We start from the raw sequence: 20196 nt of genomic DNA on the forward strand, positions 1-20196 counted from the left end.
GTGACGAATGGTATTTGGAACCAAATTAGTCAATTGAGCTGCAAAAAGACCCCACCAAAGCTTTCTTTTTTTTTCCCCTGAGAGGGGTGAAAACCAAACTACACCAAATTACAATGTATTTTGCTTAAACAAGAATGTCATGCAGGTGGGAAAGGGAAACAATTGAATGGGTATCTGTTATGTGGCCATCACAGTTAGGTTTGAATAGTCATTAAAAGCCATCAGATCATTGCACATTCATTCATCAAAAGAAGAAATACATCCTCAAGTTCAAGGGTCTGACTTCTGTTGATAGTGGAGGTTTAAATAGCATTTTGGCATACCTTAGTGTAGGTGGCCATACATTATCACAATTAGTTACACTGAATATTTACCTCAATAGAATAACTACTCAAAATTTATGTATTAGCAAACTGATTCAGTGACTATCTTTTCTGATTACTGACATACAAATCTGTATTTAATTACAAAACAAGCCATTTCACAGGTGGTTTCTAGGAAAGCATTAATTACTTTGTAATAGTGTTTGTGTAAGGAGACATATCTCATAAAACTGATGTTTTGGGTTTGATGTGCTTGGCTTTTTTTTTGGCTTTTTTTTTTTCCCCCTTCAAGACTAGTCAAGATTATGGAAATTAATTTTCAGAGCAGAGTACCATCCCAGATTTACCTATAAGATAAATTCAAGCTTTCTTACATTACTATGTACACACACTACATGGTCTGTTGAATAAGATATTCATTTGATCCAGAGTTGGTTTTTTGCAAATGTTGACCACAGCAACTAAGCTTCTCTGAGCTGCAAGATGGGCACTAGAATACATCCCCTATGAAAAGATTTCAGTGACCTTGGGCTGAAAAGGAACCTGTGTCTGGAGAAAATAACAATTAATTTAATAATTCCACAATTCTCCAATGATTTCTCCTTACTCAAGGCAAACTATACTCAAGTATTCAGCCTTAAACCTAAAAATTCAACAAAAACCCCACCTCAACCAACCAAAACAAGCAAAAAATCCCCCACAAATAAAACCAAAAAATCATCCTAAAACCAGCAAGGAAAACCAAAAGATAAAAGCAAATGCATCCTGAAATTAGTTATTTAGATATGTCGAAACCGAAACAGTTAAGCACATGGATATGACATTCGGCAATGTCTTATCTTTACTTTGTGAAGGTTTTTAAATCCCTCTTGAGCTGGAGTACCATTTTTAGCTTGGCTAGGTCAGAATGACACTGAACAATATGAGTGATGACACACTAGACAGCTATATGGACAGAGTTGTCATCAGCAAGCCAGCTGTGCTAACACCTGTATGTCCTGCACAACTGATCTTTAGGAACACGGATCAAGAAAGTCAGATTGCTAGGAGGGGAAACAAAAGTCATTCATCAAACACTGAAATTAAGAAGCATTCATTTGAGATGGAAGAGGAGAAAAATAAGTATTTTGACTGCATTTTTTTTCTTAACACAGAAAAATAATAGCTGATTTCCTATTGTAAACTTCCTACAGGAGGTATTTAGAATTTTAACAATTGGATTTTCTTTGTGATTTTTTTGCATGTACACATACTCATTGTTTCAATAGACTTGTCATAGGGCCAGTTGAGAACAAGCCAGGACCACAGTGATGGACAGACTTTGAGCACACACACAAGTAGGCTTCATTCTTACTATTATTGTGTCTAACACACAGAAAAACCATCTTGGGAGTTTCATTAGGTTAGGAAAAAAAATTGAGATCACTAAAACAAGGGCTTTTAAATCATTACTGATATAACTAAATAATAGGATGGACTATAGATCCCAGTTAACTGAGAGAAATGTGGCTGATCAGTATACCTGAACGTGTCAGGTCATATCTACTGGAGTCTGACTGAGACAGCTAACTTAAGTCTCATAACTGTTCTCTTCTTCCAGGACCTGATCAATTTGTGGTCTCCTTGCTGCAACTAACAATTATTGACACTTACACTGAGTGTTTTTATGGATGTAGTCGCTTGTATATGGACTTAAACCTATAGTAAATTAATTCCTTGCAGGCCATAAAACTGTCATCATAAGGAAATGCACTTGATTGCTATAGACCACATTAGAAATAACAATCTACTGCTAAAACCTCACTAATTCTCAAGTATTCAATGGCCCCACTCCATCTCCAACTGTATTATAAAACTGTATTATAAAAACTCAAACCATTAAATTAGACAAAGAAAGATAGTTCTGCCTTTGTGTATCCACAAATATATAGCTGGATGGATGATACAGTATTCATATTTTTATTTCAACCGATAGAATCATAGGACCAGATCTTGTAAACAGACAGTTTAGGGGCATTTCAGAGGAGACAGCAGGGGTGGCAGTGAGGCAATGAAACACAATAGTGGAAGGAATTCAAGGCATGACTGCTGACAGGTCTGCATGGAAGTTGTTCTGCTAGCTAGCATATGAACCTTTCAGTCAGCAGAAATGAAGTGCACTACAGAAGTGGACAAAGAGTAATTCTTCGGACCAAGTGTCAGAAGGAAAGGAGCACACTGGATAGCTGTTTTTATCCCTGATGTGTCCCCAAAGTGTCAGAATGAGTAGGTTGCTAACGGGTATTGGGAAAAATAAAGAGAACATTGTATTTTATTAACATGCTAAAACAGCCAAACCCTAAGCAGCAAGGACAGGCTGAAAACTATGATAGACTAAGCTTGTCAAGATTTTGATAGTCAAGAGTACAAGGAGAAACAGTTTTCTGTTGCTGTGGAGATTGGCTCACTAGAATGACTTCCCATGGTGGTGTGTGTAGCACAGGGTAAAGGGAGAAAAGGAATTCAGGCAGGCTGAAAAGGAGGCAGCTGTAGCAGTGTACCAGGTGCAGCCTCTGTGAGGACAGATAAGTGCATGACAAAGTTGGTTCCAGACAGCTCTGGTTCCAGACCCACCACAGGTCACAGATAAGCCCCACAGCCTTGCTGGCGGCCCCTCTGTGAAAATGAATTTAGGAGTGAGAAAAACCCACCACACAGGGAGACAAGGAGGGAAGAAAAAGACTGAGTATCAAAGAGAAGAAGTGGGGCAGAAACACTTAAGGGATTGGATTAGGTATTTCCTTCTAGCACAGAGGAATATGCTAGAACATATATCCACACCATATTCCATGAAGGATCCCATGCCAGAGCAGGTCCAGGAAATCCTTCAGGATACTTCCCAAAGGAATGGGAGTCCATGGAGAGTCCATGCTGAAGCAGATATTCTTGAAGGATGGCAGCGCACATGGAGGACCCACAGTGATGCAAGAAACAGCATGAGGAGGTAGGAGCAGCAGAGAGGAGTTGCTGTGGACTGCAAACCCCTGTGCCTCATCGCATGAGCAGAGCGATCAAAAGTGAAGCTAAGATTAAAAGGCAGGTTAATGCTAATTTTTTAATTGTTTCTAACTCTTCAAATCAACTTCAAAAAATAAACCAAAATAATTTTCCCAAGTGAGTTGTTTGACATGTGACAATAACTATTATGCAATGTCTATCTAGATCTGAACACATGGGCTTTCTCGTCCTGTTGAGGAGGACTGAGAGAGCATCTTGGTGGGCATCTGGCTGCTGGCCAAGGCTAACCCAAAAAAAGCATTCAAATTGAGTAGCAACACAAGGAGAAGGCCGAAGATTTTAGCAGAGATAGTGTAAAATTATTTCTTCCTCTGATGGGATTACAGGATCATAGAATATTCTGAGCTGGAAGGGACCCAAAAGGATCATGAAGTCTGCTCTTAAAAGACTGGCCCATACAGGGATTGAACCCACAACCTTGGAATTATTGCCATAACTACTAGATGGTAAACTACACATGTTAAAGAATCTAGTTATAGAAAATTTATAGATCTGTTTATACAACCAGAATATTAAGAAATAAAGAAGAAATTAATAATGGAATGCAGTTTATCAGCAAGCATAACAAGGGTTTATTTATAACAAAAATAACCTCAACTTTTTGAGGGGACAGTGTTTCAAGAAATAACTTACTTTTCATACATAAAAAAGGACTGCCCAAACTGTCTTTAAAATAAGACATGTTCTTAAATTCTTTTTCTTCTCATTAGAAGACTTTTAAAGAAAATTCTTTATGTTTGAACTTCAAGTAGATGGAATTTCCTTTCCTCTTTCTTTCAGTAAAATTTTATTTATTTTTGTTATAATTTTGCTATTTATTTGTTATTTATTTTAGTAATATTCAGTATTTTGAGAATAAAACTGAACCAAATGACAATCTTCTTGAGGTCTCTGTTTGTCCTTGGTGATACTCTGTTTTGATGTTTTAATTTGTTAAAACATCCACTTTGTATTTAGATATTTGTCCATATCAGGAACCTTTGTGGAAATAATTCATCTCCAGGAGTAGGATAAAGATAGCTAATGTAACAAGACCCAGGGTAAAACAAAAAAAAAACCTTCTAAAGAACATCTTGTAATTTATGAAGGACATGAAACTAGTTGCTAAAAATATTTTCTGTCTTAGCATATCCAGTGCTCAAGTTCTTTAACAGTTATGCTTCATAAATATTCATGAAGATTAAAAAGGTATCTCCACAGTAGTCTTGAAAGAATCATTCTGGGCACAAGCATGCCCAAGCCCTTTTTGGCAAAGTCAAATGCATGATACTAGATGTCAGTCACAGTAAGGGGCAGAAAGAGGTATGAATGATCCCTGGTCTAGCAGTATATTAGAAGCATGCAAAAAATTGTTTCCCTTGACTCTGATTTCTCTTACTTTTGTTTGCTGAATGTTATACCTCAGTATACCTAAAGGCAGATGATCTAGTGTGTACATTGCTGACTTCTGGAATTCTTGTAGGGATAGAATATGGAGAGGAATGAGGCCACTTTAATGGATCAGAGTATACTGTCTTATCCTGAGTCTAACTAAGATTACTAAGGATGTCTGTAAAATCCCTCTGAGATCTATAGGTAAAAATTTAGCATTAGGCATTAATAATAGAAATCCTGAAGTGATGTAGTGGAATTTTGTGGATATTTGCTCATGAATACATCAACACAGAAATATCGAAACCTTAAATTTCAAACTCCACTAAGTAAAGCTGCAGTTAATAGTAGTACTTGTCTTCAACTTCATTTGATTCTGAACTTTACCCATTTTCTTTTGATTTCTTTACTTAAAACAAAAGTAATTCCCAGAATTTCTAGTGGAGAAAAAACAGCTTGTGGTTCCTTTACTAGTATGTAATTCTTCATGTTCTGATTTTTTTACTGTGTGGGAAACCTTTTCAGAACAACAGTGTAAACTTTATAGTTTACACATAAGCCATGTTTACTAATGCTAGGTAATTAGTTACCATTATGATGTAGGGTTTAAATTTCAGATACTTCCCAAACAAAATCAGTAATTTCCTTTTGTTCTTCTAGGAGAAATAGTATGTCAAATTTTGAATTATTTACAATCAAATTTTTAAGTTCCTGCTGAAAGAAGCATCCTGACATATCTAATTCTTATGTTTTCCTCATTCTTTAGGCTGACAAACCAGAAAGGATAAATTGTTTTGCTACTCATTAATGTTCTATGTGGGCCTAAAAACTATGTACTCAAGAATTAAGAAGCAATACGATAACTAAAATTTTCAAACAAAAGATGGCTGTTGCTCAATTAATTCACTGCATTGGGTTAATCAGTACTAAGCATGTGACCTTCTCTATAGCCTTTCCCCAAACACTTCAATCCTTGTGCTTATAATGGCATTGCTTTTAAAACCAAAATATAACCTTGCAATCCAAAACAATAAATTCTGAATGCCAAGGACATTACGTGTATCTCTTGCTGCAAAAACACAACACTTTCTGCGTGACATAAATTTTTAAGCTTAACAGAAGCCAGTATGAAAAAGGTGAGGACAAAAAGCAAGACAGTCTCTACCAGTAGAGTTTGCTGCAGCTAAAACACACAGTTTTAGGTTCTGTCACTTTCTTGAACATTAAAGGAAAGAGAAACTTGAAAAAAAGTATCTGAAAATTAAATTAGTTTTGGTGAACACAGAAACTAAAATGAAGAATAGATTCCCATGTTGCTGTGAATTCAAGATGTGATAAGGGAAATTAACACTCCAAGGTAATAAAAACACTTATTTTGCTCTGTGTTTCTCTAGACTAAAAAACAGTTATAAAAAATCAACAACTAGAGCTACAGTTAAAAACAGTCCTTTTGCCTAAATAATTAATATTAAAGCTTTGTTGGACTTTAAAATAATGTTATACCAGGGCAAAATTGTGCAAGTCAAAGAGACTACTTAAGATTATTACGCAATTTAAAAAAAATCCTAAAAATATCATGGAAGTTTCTGACTACAGGTTACAACTTACTGTCTTTTCCTTATGTTTTATCATGTATCAAATACTAAAGTAGCATGTGTGAGGTGCCTCAGCCCAGGGAAGCAGAGATTCAGTTTCAGAGAAGCACTGTTAAAGTGAGAGGCGTGGCTGTAAACTTGGCTGGTGTGAATTCTGAACTTCTGCCTTGGGAGCTGGACCCTGTGAGCCCTGGAAGAGATGCCCCACCCCAGAGCCCTCGTGGGGTGTCAGCCCAGGAGTTCTGGTGGGGTTTGAGCCCCTGGGGTTTCTCCCTTGCCCTGTTCTTAGTGGTTCCTGACCCTGAACTCCACCCTGGTTCTGTTCCTCAAAACCCATCACCCTGCCTCTGCTCTCTGTCTCTGGACCTGAGTTTGTTCCTGTGCTGAATAAATGGTTTCATGAACAGAAGCCAGTCTGGTTTGTGTCCCGTGCTGGTTCCTGGTAACTGTAGCTTCTCTGGAGGTGATCCTGCAGCTGTGGAACACAACAAGCATGCACAAAGCCATATGTTTTATGGCCACCATGCATGTGACATCACCAAAAGACCTCTGACTTAACGGCACAAGACTTAACTCCATAGAAATTGTCAGCTCTTTGGATGTTCAACAGTCTTCACTTGGTAACCAGAAATACTGCTTACAGTGATTAAGGGAAGGCAAGTGGATTTTGTAGTAAGTTTTGTAGTAAGAAGTAAGTTTGTGTACTACAAAATTGTATTTTATTTCACTAAAAATTATTCATATTTTTAGGATAAAAGAAGTTGAAGGTGGAACTAAACACTAAGAAATAAACACCTTACAATTTCTACTCCTTCCCTGAGCAAAAGCAGTGATAAACTTTGATAAGTCTAGAAATACAAATCAGAGGAATAATTTTAAAATTCTTACCTTATGAAGAGTGCCTTCCACAGCTTTCATATGACTAATGATCAATTCTATGTCTCTATTACAAGAGAAAAAAAAAAGGTAGATCATAGAACTGAACCTCACCTGATTTAGAAATTAATTTCCAACTTTTTAACTATCATGTCTTTTCAAATAATTGTTGATAATTCAAATTATTATGTTTTTGTCTCTCCTTTCTATATCCACAATGCAAACCTTAAAAAATAGTTAATGTACCACTATTTGGCATATTTCCATATGAAATTTGCTTCTATTGTAGACTAGCAATTAAACTAGCTGTAATTATCAGCATATTAATGAACAACAGTTGTGTTCTTGGAGAGTTTTAGGTGTAAAAGGCATGTGGAATGGAGTCTTCTAGTAGGAAGAGAATACATTCTCATACATTTCCAAAATAAGTCCAGCCAAGAATTATATCCTTACAGAGGGAGTATTCTCTAATGACCTTTTGTAGATTAGGGCTTCAGTAAGAAAGACAGCTTTCATCAGCTATGCTGTCATGAAAAACCTTGGCCTCAATTCATGATTGATAGAAATAGAATTGAAGTTACATAATACTGTATGACTAAGGAGAAAAGACAGCATGACCAACAAAACACCACAGGAAGTCAAACGGATTCCATGGTAGAAAAGCTAATACACCTCAGTATTCCAGGACTGTCTCTTATTTTGCCAGCTATGTGCATATTTTGTTTGAGCTTTCAGAATACCTAAACCAGAATCCAGAGAATCAGTATGATTTAGGCTGGAAAAGACCCATAAGATCACTGAGTCCAACCATTATCTTAGCACTGCCCAGCCCACCACTAAACCGTGTTCCCAAGGGCCACATCTACACACCTTTTAAATACCTCCAGACTCTACAACTTCCCTGGGCAGCCTGTCCCAATGCTTGACAACTCTTTCAGGAGACAATCTTTTTCTAATATCCAATATAAACTTCTCTTGGTACAACCTGAGGCCATTTCCTCTTGTCCTATTACTTGTTACTTGGGAAAACAGACCAAGCCCCACTTCACTACAACCTCATTTCAGTTAGCTAGAGAGAGCAATAAGGTCTTCCCTCGGCCTCTTTTTCTCCAGTCAAAATCACGGCATTCTTCCCCATGGAATGGCATCTGACCTCATTTCTTGATTCATACTATCTCAACAGAAAATACAGGAATGTGGCCAGAAGAGTAGAATCGGCTTTTACATTCCTAATAAAGCCACATAGACTTTTCTTTCTTCAGGATCCCACCTTTCTTTGGATTAGATTGACAGGGTACTTGGTTGCTGGCTGGGTTTAAACCACAACACAGAGAAATTACTAGAAAGACTACTGTGTTTTTGTCAGGTTCACTGTTTCAGACACTTTTATTAACATTGGTTCTTACTCAGAAGAAAAGTGGAAAGAACTTCTAGCCACCACTACCAGAAAATCAAGGCAGCCATTCTCAGAAGAAGCTAGATATCTAGCTGTCTTTTACAGCTCTACAAAAATTTGGGAAAGAAATTGAAAGACACCCATGCACTGTCTACAATCACTTAGGTCATGGAATGGAAATTAGAATTAGTTTCTGGGTAAGACCAGAGTCTATTTGCCTACTTTGCTTACATGTTCCAAAGGAAGAAAAAAAAACACTTGCACTTTTATGAAGAATTGATAGAACCATGACTGGTTTGGAGTCTTCACATTTAAAAAAACATTTTCTGAATATAAGAACGGCCATAGTGAATGATCCTTACTGAAGTGCATAAAATAGGTTGGGGCAGGGTGAAAATTAAAAGGCTTTTGAGAACAAATCCTTCTTTGGGTCATAATCTGCTTTAATACACTTATACCAAATAATATTTGTCATTCTAATTAGCTTGTTAAACATATCACTGATAACTATACTAATTACATTATTTTGCTGGTACATAAGCCCCTTAAAGCTTCTAAGCTATTGTTCTTCAGATGTCAAATCTGCCACAGGTATAATGAGAAATTTTTATTTTAAATTGAACTTTTTTTAAATCTTGGCCATGGACCAATATTATTCAAAGTGCATACTACTGTAGCAGTAATAGATAACAAAGTCTGAAAGGATTTATAATTTTGTCTGGCTATATAACTCTAAGAGTTAGTAATAATCACATTCAAGTCAATGGAACAGCTTTTGACTACCAATACTTTCAAAAATGGTCCCTGAACATTTCCTTCCACTCTTCAAGTTATAGTAAAAAAAGGCATGGGGCTTATATCTAAATCTAAAACTCTCTGAAATCAGCAGAAATATCTATACTATTCCACAGATAAGTCTAGGTCCAAAATTGATTTCAGCCCCTTTACAACAATCATTTCTTAAACAAACAGAATGTGAAGGATCTACCAAAGAGATGTTGTCAAATCAGTAAGGTAATTGGCAGACAAAATGCTTATGCATTTTGGCCCAAGTATTTGTAGCACTGTTATGGGATAACTACAGAAAACATAACATGTAGTATCTTGAACTAACAGTTTTCTTTTTTGAAGACTATCACTGAATTTCAAAGAGAGGCAGATGTACTTTTGTTTTCTAGCATTACATTAGCCAAGGCTAAAACCCCGTGCATGAAAGTAAGAATTGATCTTTTGTCCGTTTTAAGTGATCTCCCCAAGGTCCCAGTGCTCACTTCGCTGCCACGCAGAGGGCACTCTCTGTTTCACGGATGCTCTCGCTCAGTCGACGCTTGTCCTGCTCCAGCTGGGTAAGAAGTCTATTTTGCTGACGCAGAAATCGATCTCTTCTTCTCAGCTCCACCGTTGCCTCGGAGAGACTCTGCAAGCAGACAGAAAGCAGAGTTACTTGTCAGCCCAAATAATTAACTTCAGTTTATGCCATAGGCTATTAAACAAAGTGGAAAACAGACTGACTGTGTAGTAGATTTGGACCATTGCATACTAAGGTTTTATGAATCCTCTAGCAAAAACATTACCTCAAAAAAAAATTACGACTCAGAAACACCCAGTTTTTAGTATATTCACTGTGTACAAATATATTTATAAAATAAAATTATTTTTTGATCAAGCAGGGACATACATTATGCTATAATTACTATATTTACAAATACCAGATCTAAACATGAGGGAAATAATCAAGAGAACAGCTTTAAAGAACAAAGAATATTTGCAAAACTTAATTTAAAATAAACATTAAAGAAAGGAATTCACAAAGAGGAATAACCACAGAGGCATTTATTTAAATATTCTGCACTGTCCAGAAATTTCATTAGAATGAATAATCTCATATTCTCTGTTAGTGAATTAAGTACAATGTATTTTAAGGCACTTTCACTATTTTAACATTAGTTTCCCAATATGCAAAATAGCATGTGTATTTTTTTAACATTTCTCTCTGGCTTAGAATTAACACAACATGCTTTAATCAATTCAGATTAATCCAACAGATGAAAAATAGCACACAGGACTAATTAATACAGAATCTGCCTGGTTGCTACTCCTTTCTGCTCAGATAAAACAATATATTTATAGGCTGGAGTATTAATAATTTGATTTCATCATTTTTTACATGTTACATTTTACTTACAGCTGTTAATTGCCTTTTTAGAAAGAAATTATAATAGGTGGTTATAAACATTCTTTCACACATAGCATATTTCCTGATAGATTCTAAAATACAGAAGAGAAAGCGTCATAATTGCAACACTGAGCTCTTGCACACCAGTTTTTCAAAATTTATGCATACATTTTCTGCTTTAATTCTAAGAATGGCCTGCATAACTTTTATTTGTACAAATGTGTACTTGTCCTGGACTGTGGAACACAGGGATGTACTATGCTGTGGATAAGTATGAAGAACAGTATATAGAAAATGCTGATAAAAATTTGGAGGGTGCTGAAAACTCAACTAATCTGAAGAAGTTTCAGACCTGCTTAAGGGTCAGAGGCATTTCAAAAAGCATTATGATAGATAAAATTTCTATAAAAGAGCAATCTACAGCATAGGCCTGCATAGGCCTGCAAAATAAACTGTGATCTGTGGACTAGCATAATCTTCTAGCATTTCTAAAGAAAAAAGGCAACCAGTTACTTCAGTGGTGGAGTATTTTGAAGGTACAGCACCATTACTTGAACTCTTGTTCAGGAATTTACAAAATCTAGGCTGAAATTAATCACAACTGTAAGAAAAAAAAAATAAGTCTATTTAAGAAACTCTAAACCCAGAAATGTTAGTACTATTCTTGTTCAAATGACTGCAGGGTGAATAATTCTATTTTGACTCTTACGTTTTAATTTTCAATAAACAACTGCTATACTTTCCCTAAGAAAATATGAACATACAGATAGCATCCATCTTCTGCGCAAGGATATTCAAAACCAGAAGTCTCTCTTCCAAAAATTCTACCCTAAAGCCACTGGCAGCTATCAAAGCCCTGTCTAAACAGAAGACTTTGTGAATTATCAGATTTTCAAAAATTTTATTTTTAATGTGGATTAGCATGGATAAAAGGATCCATCTCTTATTCAAAAACAAAGACCATTATCTTCTTTGAATTATTGTGTTTACTGTTTGCTTTCAACATTGAGGGAAGAGTTCTGGAAACCAAGTCAAGTAACCCCCCCCGGCCATATTCCCACCTTTGACAAATAGACTACACTTAAACACAGAACAAAGTCTCCGTTAGCAATGTTTGATTCAACCCAGTTTCCCACCTGATTGAAAAACCTGGTTTTAAGTAGTTTCTGCTAGTATTTTGATGCAAGAAATTTTTGATGCAGATGCTGTTTAATGGATTTTTCCCCCAAGATCCTAGCAGTCTGAAAGAGTAGACAGGCTAATAGGAACATTATGTATATTTATTTCATTTTTATTATAGCTATCCATCTGCAGGGGTTGAAGAGTTGTTGGCTCCCACAAAAATCTTTCATTACTGACCACAAACAGAGAAAAGACCCACCAGTCAAAATCTTCTGTCAGCTGCTAACTCATCTAGGTTACTCATTGCAAGCACATGCTTATTAACGAGGCAATAGCAGGGCCTAACTTTTTTAAGGGGCATGCTCAGCAATCCACACTAGCTGGTGATGAAGCAATATATAAATGGTTAAATCAAGTATCTCACTGAAGAGCTGCTCTATTATGTTCAAAAAGAACCCCATTATTTACAGAAATCTCTAAAGGATTCAGTCTTTGTCTACTAGTAATATTGCAATATCTAAGCAAAATGGAAACTGATTTTAGCACTCCAAAGCAGTTTCAGCAATTATTTGAAGCTTCTAGCTACTGTGGGTTAACGTCAAGCCTTGGCAATGTTCAAATACAGTGTGGTGTTCTATAAAATAATGGCTGGTAAGCCTCTTTTTTTTTTTGCTTCTTCAGATTGATCTAATTAAAACCCTTGATAAACTTTATGGACTCTAATATTTCCAGCTGAGTGACTGAAACCAAGAGGGTGTGCCTCAAGGCAGCAAGGCAACAATGATAAGCAGCAGGTTAGCCACTAATTTCTCAGCTAGGGTAGATTGTGAAAGTGTGATGTTCTGATATCCAAGAAAGTGTTCAGGAGAGAATAGGATAAATCAAGTTTAATAACTCTGCTCCTAATTGTTCCCTCAATGCTCCACTCTAATTACTTGGAGAACTCTCCTGACTGTCACCTGATATTAAGTTGTTGGAGGCTGAGTGTGGAGCAGTGAGATAATCAATAAACATTTAGTGGGGAGAAGAATGAAGATCCCGTTAAGCAGTGGGAACCTGCAGCACCCAAAGCCCTTCTGCTCATGAGAAAACCTATGGGAGAGCCATAGTGATTGCAAAGCAATAATCCAAAGCACTGGTTTTAGGCTTTGAGGCCTTTAGGCAACAGTACATTTGAGAAAAAAAGGTTAACACGGTCACCCTAATTACAGCCCATTTTCACATTCTTCATATATAAGCAAAGACAAGCCAATTAGGTAGAAAGGAAGATAAGGGAAGTTTTATTTGTATACTAATTAAACCCCTGATGAAATTAAAGGAAAAACATACAGCTCTGTAATTGTGTCTGAGAAAGGTCACTTCAGGTTCAGTTATCAGAAAAGCACAGCCTTGAGATATTTCACTTAATCCACAATATAGCCCTTATTTTGCCCCCCAGGTCTTAGTATTTACAAAAATAAGAAAATTTCAAAACCTGATAATGCATTTATCTTGAAATGTTTTCTGTGGACAATTACAACCGTTAGAAAGTTGAGGCTAACTATGATAAGAAGAATGAAGGTTTTAAAAACCTAGTATGTTTGCACATAGTTCTGTGAAGATGCTGAGCTTTCACTTTCAAATACAAGTGATTCTGAAACAACTTAGAAGCTAAACTCCACTTTATTAACATTCTATAAAATGCCAGTTATCTATCTTTCTCAGGTTTTTAGGCATTTGGGTGCTAATTCAGACATCATTACACTCCTTCCTCTCCAGTCCAAAATCTCATGTTTTCATGATTTTCGTTTTCATGATTTCATCAGTTGTTTTCATCAGAATCTTCAGAAGAAGTTTCCTTAAGAGGCATTTAGATTTAGACCTTTTTTCCCTCACAAATTAAGCATGAAAAAACATTTGTTGGAGAGAAGAGCAAGCAACTGATAGCACAGAGGAAAAATCTCATTGGCTGTCTGTTGGTTTGGTCCTTCCACAAGCTTCCTTTAACAAGTTTAGGTTTTGCAGTGAGGAATCTTTTTATTCAAAACCCATTACAAAAAGAAATCCAAGTTCAATATTTTCATTCTTTACACATAAAGAGGATGCTATTCAAAAGATAACAGATGGACAATCACTTTCGATGAACAATGACAGTCACAGTTTAAATTCATGCAAAGCATATGTGACACATTTATACTGAGACTTTATTTTCCAAGATCAACTAAAGCTAGATCAAACTGCTTAGTAAATTAGATTTAAATTGCACAGACACAACACAGCAGTACAAAATATGCAAATACACTGCTGTATGTGTATAATGAACTAATTTGTGAAATTGAAGATTTTTTCTTTCAGATGAAGTTTTATATGTATATTCTCTATTTTGATGCAAAATACTGCATTTTAAAAATACATTCTGAAAACTGTCCTACAACCACAACTAATAAGATTTCACAATGTAAAAAGAGTATAGAAACGTAAGCCAACATCCATTCCTTCCCCAGTTTAAACACATTTCCCATTATCCTTGTTGGCAAACATGATCTCTGAGTGCTCCATCAGAAGTCTACAAGTAGTAGAGAAATCTGAAGTTTCAAATGTTTCAAATACAACAGGTACAACAAGCTACATTAATATTTAATGTTTACCGTATTTTTAGTGCACACCACTGCAATGCAAACCAAGTACATCAGCTCAAACTGTACAGCTGAAATTCCACAGGATGTTTTTTGAAATGAATCTTTATTTATCAAAAAAGAAATAAAAATTATGCTTCTTCTATCAAAACAGTGGATTAAAAATCTTAGGGAAAAGGGTTCCGTGAAAAAAAAAATTGTAACTGAGACTTCTCATCAATACTTAAAAAAAAAAATCAAACACATCTAAGAAGTACATTGAGACCTATGTCAAGAAATAAGATGGACTGACACTTCTCAAGTAGAAACTATCAAGATACTATTTCTGGATTCACTGTGTGTTTCACAATGTCTGCAGTAGTGTCTTAAAACAGTTTAAAATGAACTCCATGTGGCTGATCTGCTCTTGCAAAGGAGAACTGAGGCTGACTACCCATGACATCACTTTAAAAACAAATTCTTTCCTATGCCCTTTAAATTTTGCTAGGGAAAAAATATATGAGTGCTCAAAAGGACACTTGAATGAGATGCATCTGCATTGCAGAAAAAAACAGTGATTTTTTTTTAACCTCTTTGCTATGGGACCTTCATCCTGACAACAGCAATCTTTTCATATGCTGGCATTGAGAGAAAGAACACACCTTATGACTTTTTCTCTGAAGTATATGATATAGCATGGAAGCAGGTAAGAATAGTTTATAGATCTCAGTGTATCTAACAAGTTGCAAAATGCTCTTCATGTCTTTGTTACAGCCTTGTGTAAAGAGGTCACAGAGCATTGGTTTACTAAGCAAAACAAATATCAACCAGCACAATCATTTTAATAAAAAACCAAGAAAATACTGGTGAATTATAAGATACTTGTAGGCATATTTCCATATTTCTAACACAATGAAAAATACAACATTTTTAACACAATGTCAAATACAATTGCTTGTGATTGTTTTATATGGAAAACCCTCATAATACTGGAGTACAAACTATGATTTATTCAAATCAGTACCAAAAATGTCAAGCAAACATCTAAAGATTATTATGAGTTAAATGACAATACATGTAGCTCTAAAACCAGTTGTGATACATGGCTACAGTACAAGATCTAGAGCTTGCATATTAAGAAACATTTAAATGAAATTTTATTTGAGAGTCATTCAATAGATGGGGTAGGGAAAATGCACACATTTACATTTTGCAGGAGATTTTTCTTACAAAAGTCACTTGAAATTTGAGGCACTCATGTCATGAAAACAAATGATATTCATTACCTACGTATGTGCAACAGTTCATTTATTGACAGAAACATAGCCCTTAGACATCCAAGTAAGTTTAGGTACCTCAAACATCTCACCTGCAGTGATTCAGGCTGGATTACAGTGCCTCAAAGATTTACAGCTACGTTTAATATCTCTTTGCTATAGTGTAAACATTTCTCAATAGAAAATCTATTCTGATCAATAAGAAAGGAATCTATTTTTCAACTGCATTAGCTCAAGATGTTTAGCAAAATATGACTGAATATGCTTTGTGAAGTCACTGAGTTATGTTTTAAAGTTCTTGTGAATTAAAAGACTTTAAACACAGTAATTTAAACACAGTAGCTTTTTCTGATTCATTTCACATAAAATCTCTTCCAGAGGACAGATCATATGCTCATTCAGCTTCAAAGTAAAACTAAACAAAACCTTTAAAGTGAAGTAATTACAAAATATAAACTGCCCACATATAGCCTAGATCCTCATGGACTGTTGAGGGAGACCCTTTTGAATAAGAAGATGCACCGGGTCTTTCAGATATACACTAATCCAAACAGAGAATAACTGAGGCCTACTTTTAAACTGTGTTTTGGAAAGTGATAAAGTACATTATAAAATATATGCATATTATAATTTAGAAATTTTAATCATGTTTTAAACTAAGTGAATTATGTTGGTATTACTGCAGAGAGGGATTATACCACTTAATAGAACAAACACAATTTTATAAAAACTCAGGCTTTATCACAATGAGTTTTAAGAATAATCCTTGAAGTGAGAATTTTTGGAATCGCATGGTGGAATGAGTACATGATCATTCACTCCTTATTCAATTTCTGACACACTACCTCAGGACTGATGCTTCTTTTTTCTCCTTAGAAACGTAAATTTCTTTCCCACCACAACATTTAGCCCTTTGCAGTCACAGAGTAGAAAAGACACAGCCCTGCATATGTAGTAGATGTTCTGTGCTTTGGCAGTGTCATGCCTTCAAATCAGATACTTAAGTGACACCAAAAAAGGAGTAATCTTGGGGGTTTTCACTGTTACACTTTTTACCCCGGGAGACTCTCAGCCTTATAGCTGGTACAGTTCCAAGGTTTCAAAAAGATGGTTTACACTTGGATTCCATTACAAAATATGACTTTTCATAATTGCCATGTACCTGTAAATGAGGTACTAATATTACAAGTGAAATCTGATGCTGTTCTGTAGCACTGCTTTCTGCAATACTGTTAATCTTGGTACACATTATCTACTTGTGCACATTAGCACACACTATGCAAGACAAAAACACAGCTACCACTTAGACTTCATCTTCATTATAAAAGTGATAATCTATCATATATACATACATAAAAAAATTTAGTTCTGTATCTATGAGGACACAACATACTGCACCAATTTCTTGCACTTCATTGTAGCCTCAAACCATCATACCCTACTGGTCTCAATGATCTTGCAATACCAGTGATATTTTTAAGCCCTGGAAGAGACTATTTTAAGTTCTCAAGAAATACTCTTCCATTAGATTTGTATCAGAAATTTTCTCTGAATATTTCTGAATGGTAACAGTCAGTTAAAACAATTCAGGAAATAGAAGAAATAACAACAATAAAATATTAACAATGACAACAATTTATTTACAAAGTAAATAACCACAATTTAATTTCCCTTGTTTATTTAACAAGGAATACAGTCTGAAGTTAAGGGGCATCTTGACACAGACAAAAGTCATCTGAGTCAGGGTAAATGACACAGCATTCTGCTTCAGAACTAAATTTGAGAAACAAATATTATGGTACCCTGTCTCTGTCTTCTCTCCAGACACCTGTTCAAAAAATGGGAGTACTAGGACTCTTCAGAACAGTTTCAAGGAAACTTCTAAATAGAACTTCAGGTTCAGTTCTGACTACAAAAATATACTGTCCATAACCTCAATATATTGGTGACACCAGCTAAGTTTTTTTACTGCTGCATGTTGTTCTGCAGCCCTTTATTGGAAGAGGCTGCTGCACAATTCCACCAGATAAAAGTGCATTAATACAAGCCGTCACATTGAGGAGTTAGGGCAATGCCAAGAATGTCAATTAGTGCCACACAAAGGTTTCATCTTGCTTCATAAAGCGTTTTTGATTTTCTTTAATTAATTAATTAGACAAATCTCATTTTTTTAGCATGACACTGACATTAATATGGGCTTCACAAGATGTATCACTTTATAGAGTTTATATTCAGATACTGCATTCCCCTTCAGAAGAGTTCTGACCAAACCATACATGCAAGGTATGTGTGTTTTCACAGAGCCCCAAATGTTATTTAGTGCATGAATATTTTATTCGAATATCAGGCCAGCTACATTCTGCATGACGTACCTGCAGGGAGAAAACACACATACTTGATTATCCCTGTTACTTTCTAAACCTCAATAAAATAAGAAAGAATTGATAAATATGTAATTTTATATTAAAAGGTCTATTCTTCAACACAGGTCACCCTTATCCTTCCGTTCATTAAAAACTGAAGAGTAGTCACCTTAACAGAAAAAAACAGATACAGTAAAACAAAATGTAACTTACATAAAAGGCAACTTTTAAATCATTCTATTGATAAAGCATCAAAGATATATTACATCCCAATATTCAGTAAGGAGATCAAAGTGCTATAAAGACATATTGATTTGATGCCTCACTTCCTTCTGGATATGCTTTGAGTCATACCAACTACCAAACAAGAACACAAAGCTTAAACAAAGAGTAAGTTTTCCTGAAAATACATGATCCTGAAACAGGGTAGTTAAACAGTGACAGTGATAAATCACTGCAACTGTAAAACTGAATTATTATTTGTCTCTTTTGGTGTATTTCCTAACTCCAAGACAAAATTGTACCATGATGGTACAAAACTTGGAAAGTTACCTACTTCACTCACCTACAGAAATGACAGTTACAAATATGCCTATCACTAGGTGATACCACACAACCAATTATTTTAATAAACTATGATTAACTTTTTCTAAGAACACTTATTTCTTCATTCTCACACCTGAGAAATTTTCCTGTATAAAAATGAAGTAGTATTTATAAATGAAATATTGGGACTCCTACTTAGAATTGAGAATCTTAATATAGTAACTCTAAAATCACTCAATTTCTTATTGAAAAGTTCATAGACAAACAAAACAAAACACTAACAAAAACCCCAAAATACAACAGCACATAAAGTGCTTTTACTTTAACAAGAGTGAATTGGAAACACTTTAAAGTCTTTTTAACTGAAAAGTAAAAAAAAAATGTAAAACAAGCACCTCACTGGATTTTTTATAAATACATATTGTAAAAGACAACATAATAAATTATGCAGAATAAAATATAACTTCTGTTTTGAGTTTGCTGCCCTGCTATCATCTTGAAGAACTTCCATACTCTAATAGAGGACAGCATAGGTACAGATTTTGGAAGTTTAAATTGGTATAAATTTTGAAAAACCTTCCCCTTGAAAATCATTGCATACTTAATGGAGTGTCAAATTAAATTAAAAGATCAAATTATATGAAGGATAGACCCGGCTGCTGTCATAGCATGCAGCCAAGGGAATACAGGTGCAAAGGAATGCATCTCTTGTTTTAGTCTTATGCCAGTTAGATAAGATATTTAATTATATTCCAACAGTTTAATTATATTTCAATAGCTATTTGAGATATTTTACTTATGGTTTGACAAGAAGATATAAAGTTATTTGCAGAATTAGCTGCACACAAAGAGAAAGGGAGAACATGGGAAAACATGACTAAGGTGTACAGTAGAAAGTCCTACACATTGGTATCTATACTACCAGGAAAAATAGGATATAGAACACCTTCTTTAAAAAATCACATGCTGTTTTAAAGATCTATTGATTCCCTCTGCACATCTCAAGGTAACACAATTACTTTGTAGTTGATCCAATAATATAACAAAGATCTCCCAGGCACTGGATTTACCAAGAAGCCTTTCAGTATTTTTGAGGGAAAACTATAAGATAGTTGAAGGTCTTGAAATAACAGGGATAAATGTTATGTAAGTACATATGCTTAATAACCACATGCTGTAATTACACAATAATCCCATTTTTCTTCCAAATTACTTGTCAATAAATCTTTCTCACTGCACTATAAATTCCAAGGTCATGGACAGAGGTATTTATTAGTATAATTACAATGCAGAAATAAAACCATTAAGCTTTTAGATCCTGATATTGTTCCATTTATTCTCTCCTTTCCCCAAAGGGGAGGTGAATAGTTCGTACAAATGGTATACCCAGAAAATATTGGAAGCTATTTTTAAAAGACTAAAAAGGTGCTGGTTCATGCAATTGTTTTGTTCAAGTTATCTTTTCTCTTTATCTAAACTTTGATAGAATGTTAGATTTAT

At 35.2% G+C, this 20196-nt stretch overlaps 1 protein-coding gene across 1 annotated transcript in view; it reads right to left on the reverse strand.

The window, feature by feature from the left end:
• Positions 1-20196, reverse strand: part of CCDC171 (coiled-coil domain containing 171) — a 155518-nt gene that overhangs the window by 47785 nt on the left and 87537 nt on the right. Inside the window, exons 22-23 of the mRNA XM_058827369.1 lie at positions 9890-10035; positions 7235-7289 (exon numbers count right to left, since the gene is read on the reverse strand). Of these exons, the coding sequence (XP_058683352.1) occupies positions 7235-7289; positions 9890-10035 (201 nt within the window). The remainder of the gene's footprint in view (positions 1-7234; positions 7290-9889; positions 10036-20196) is intronic.

This window comes from Poecile atricapillus, chromosome Z, assembly GCF_030490865.1.
Source record: "Poecile atricapillus isolate bPoeAtr1 chromosome Z, bPoeAtr1.hap1, whole genome shotgun sequence".
Lineage (NCBI taxonomy): Eukaryota > Metazoa > Chordata > Aves > Passeriformes > Paridae > Poecile > Poecile atricapillus.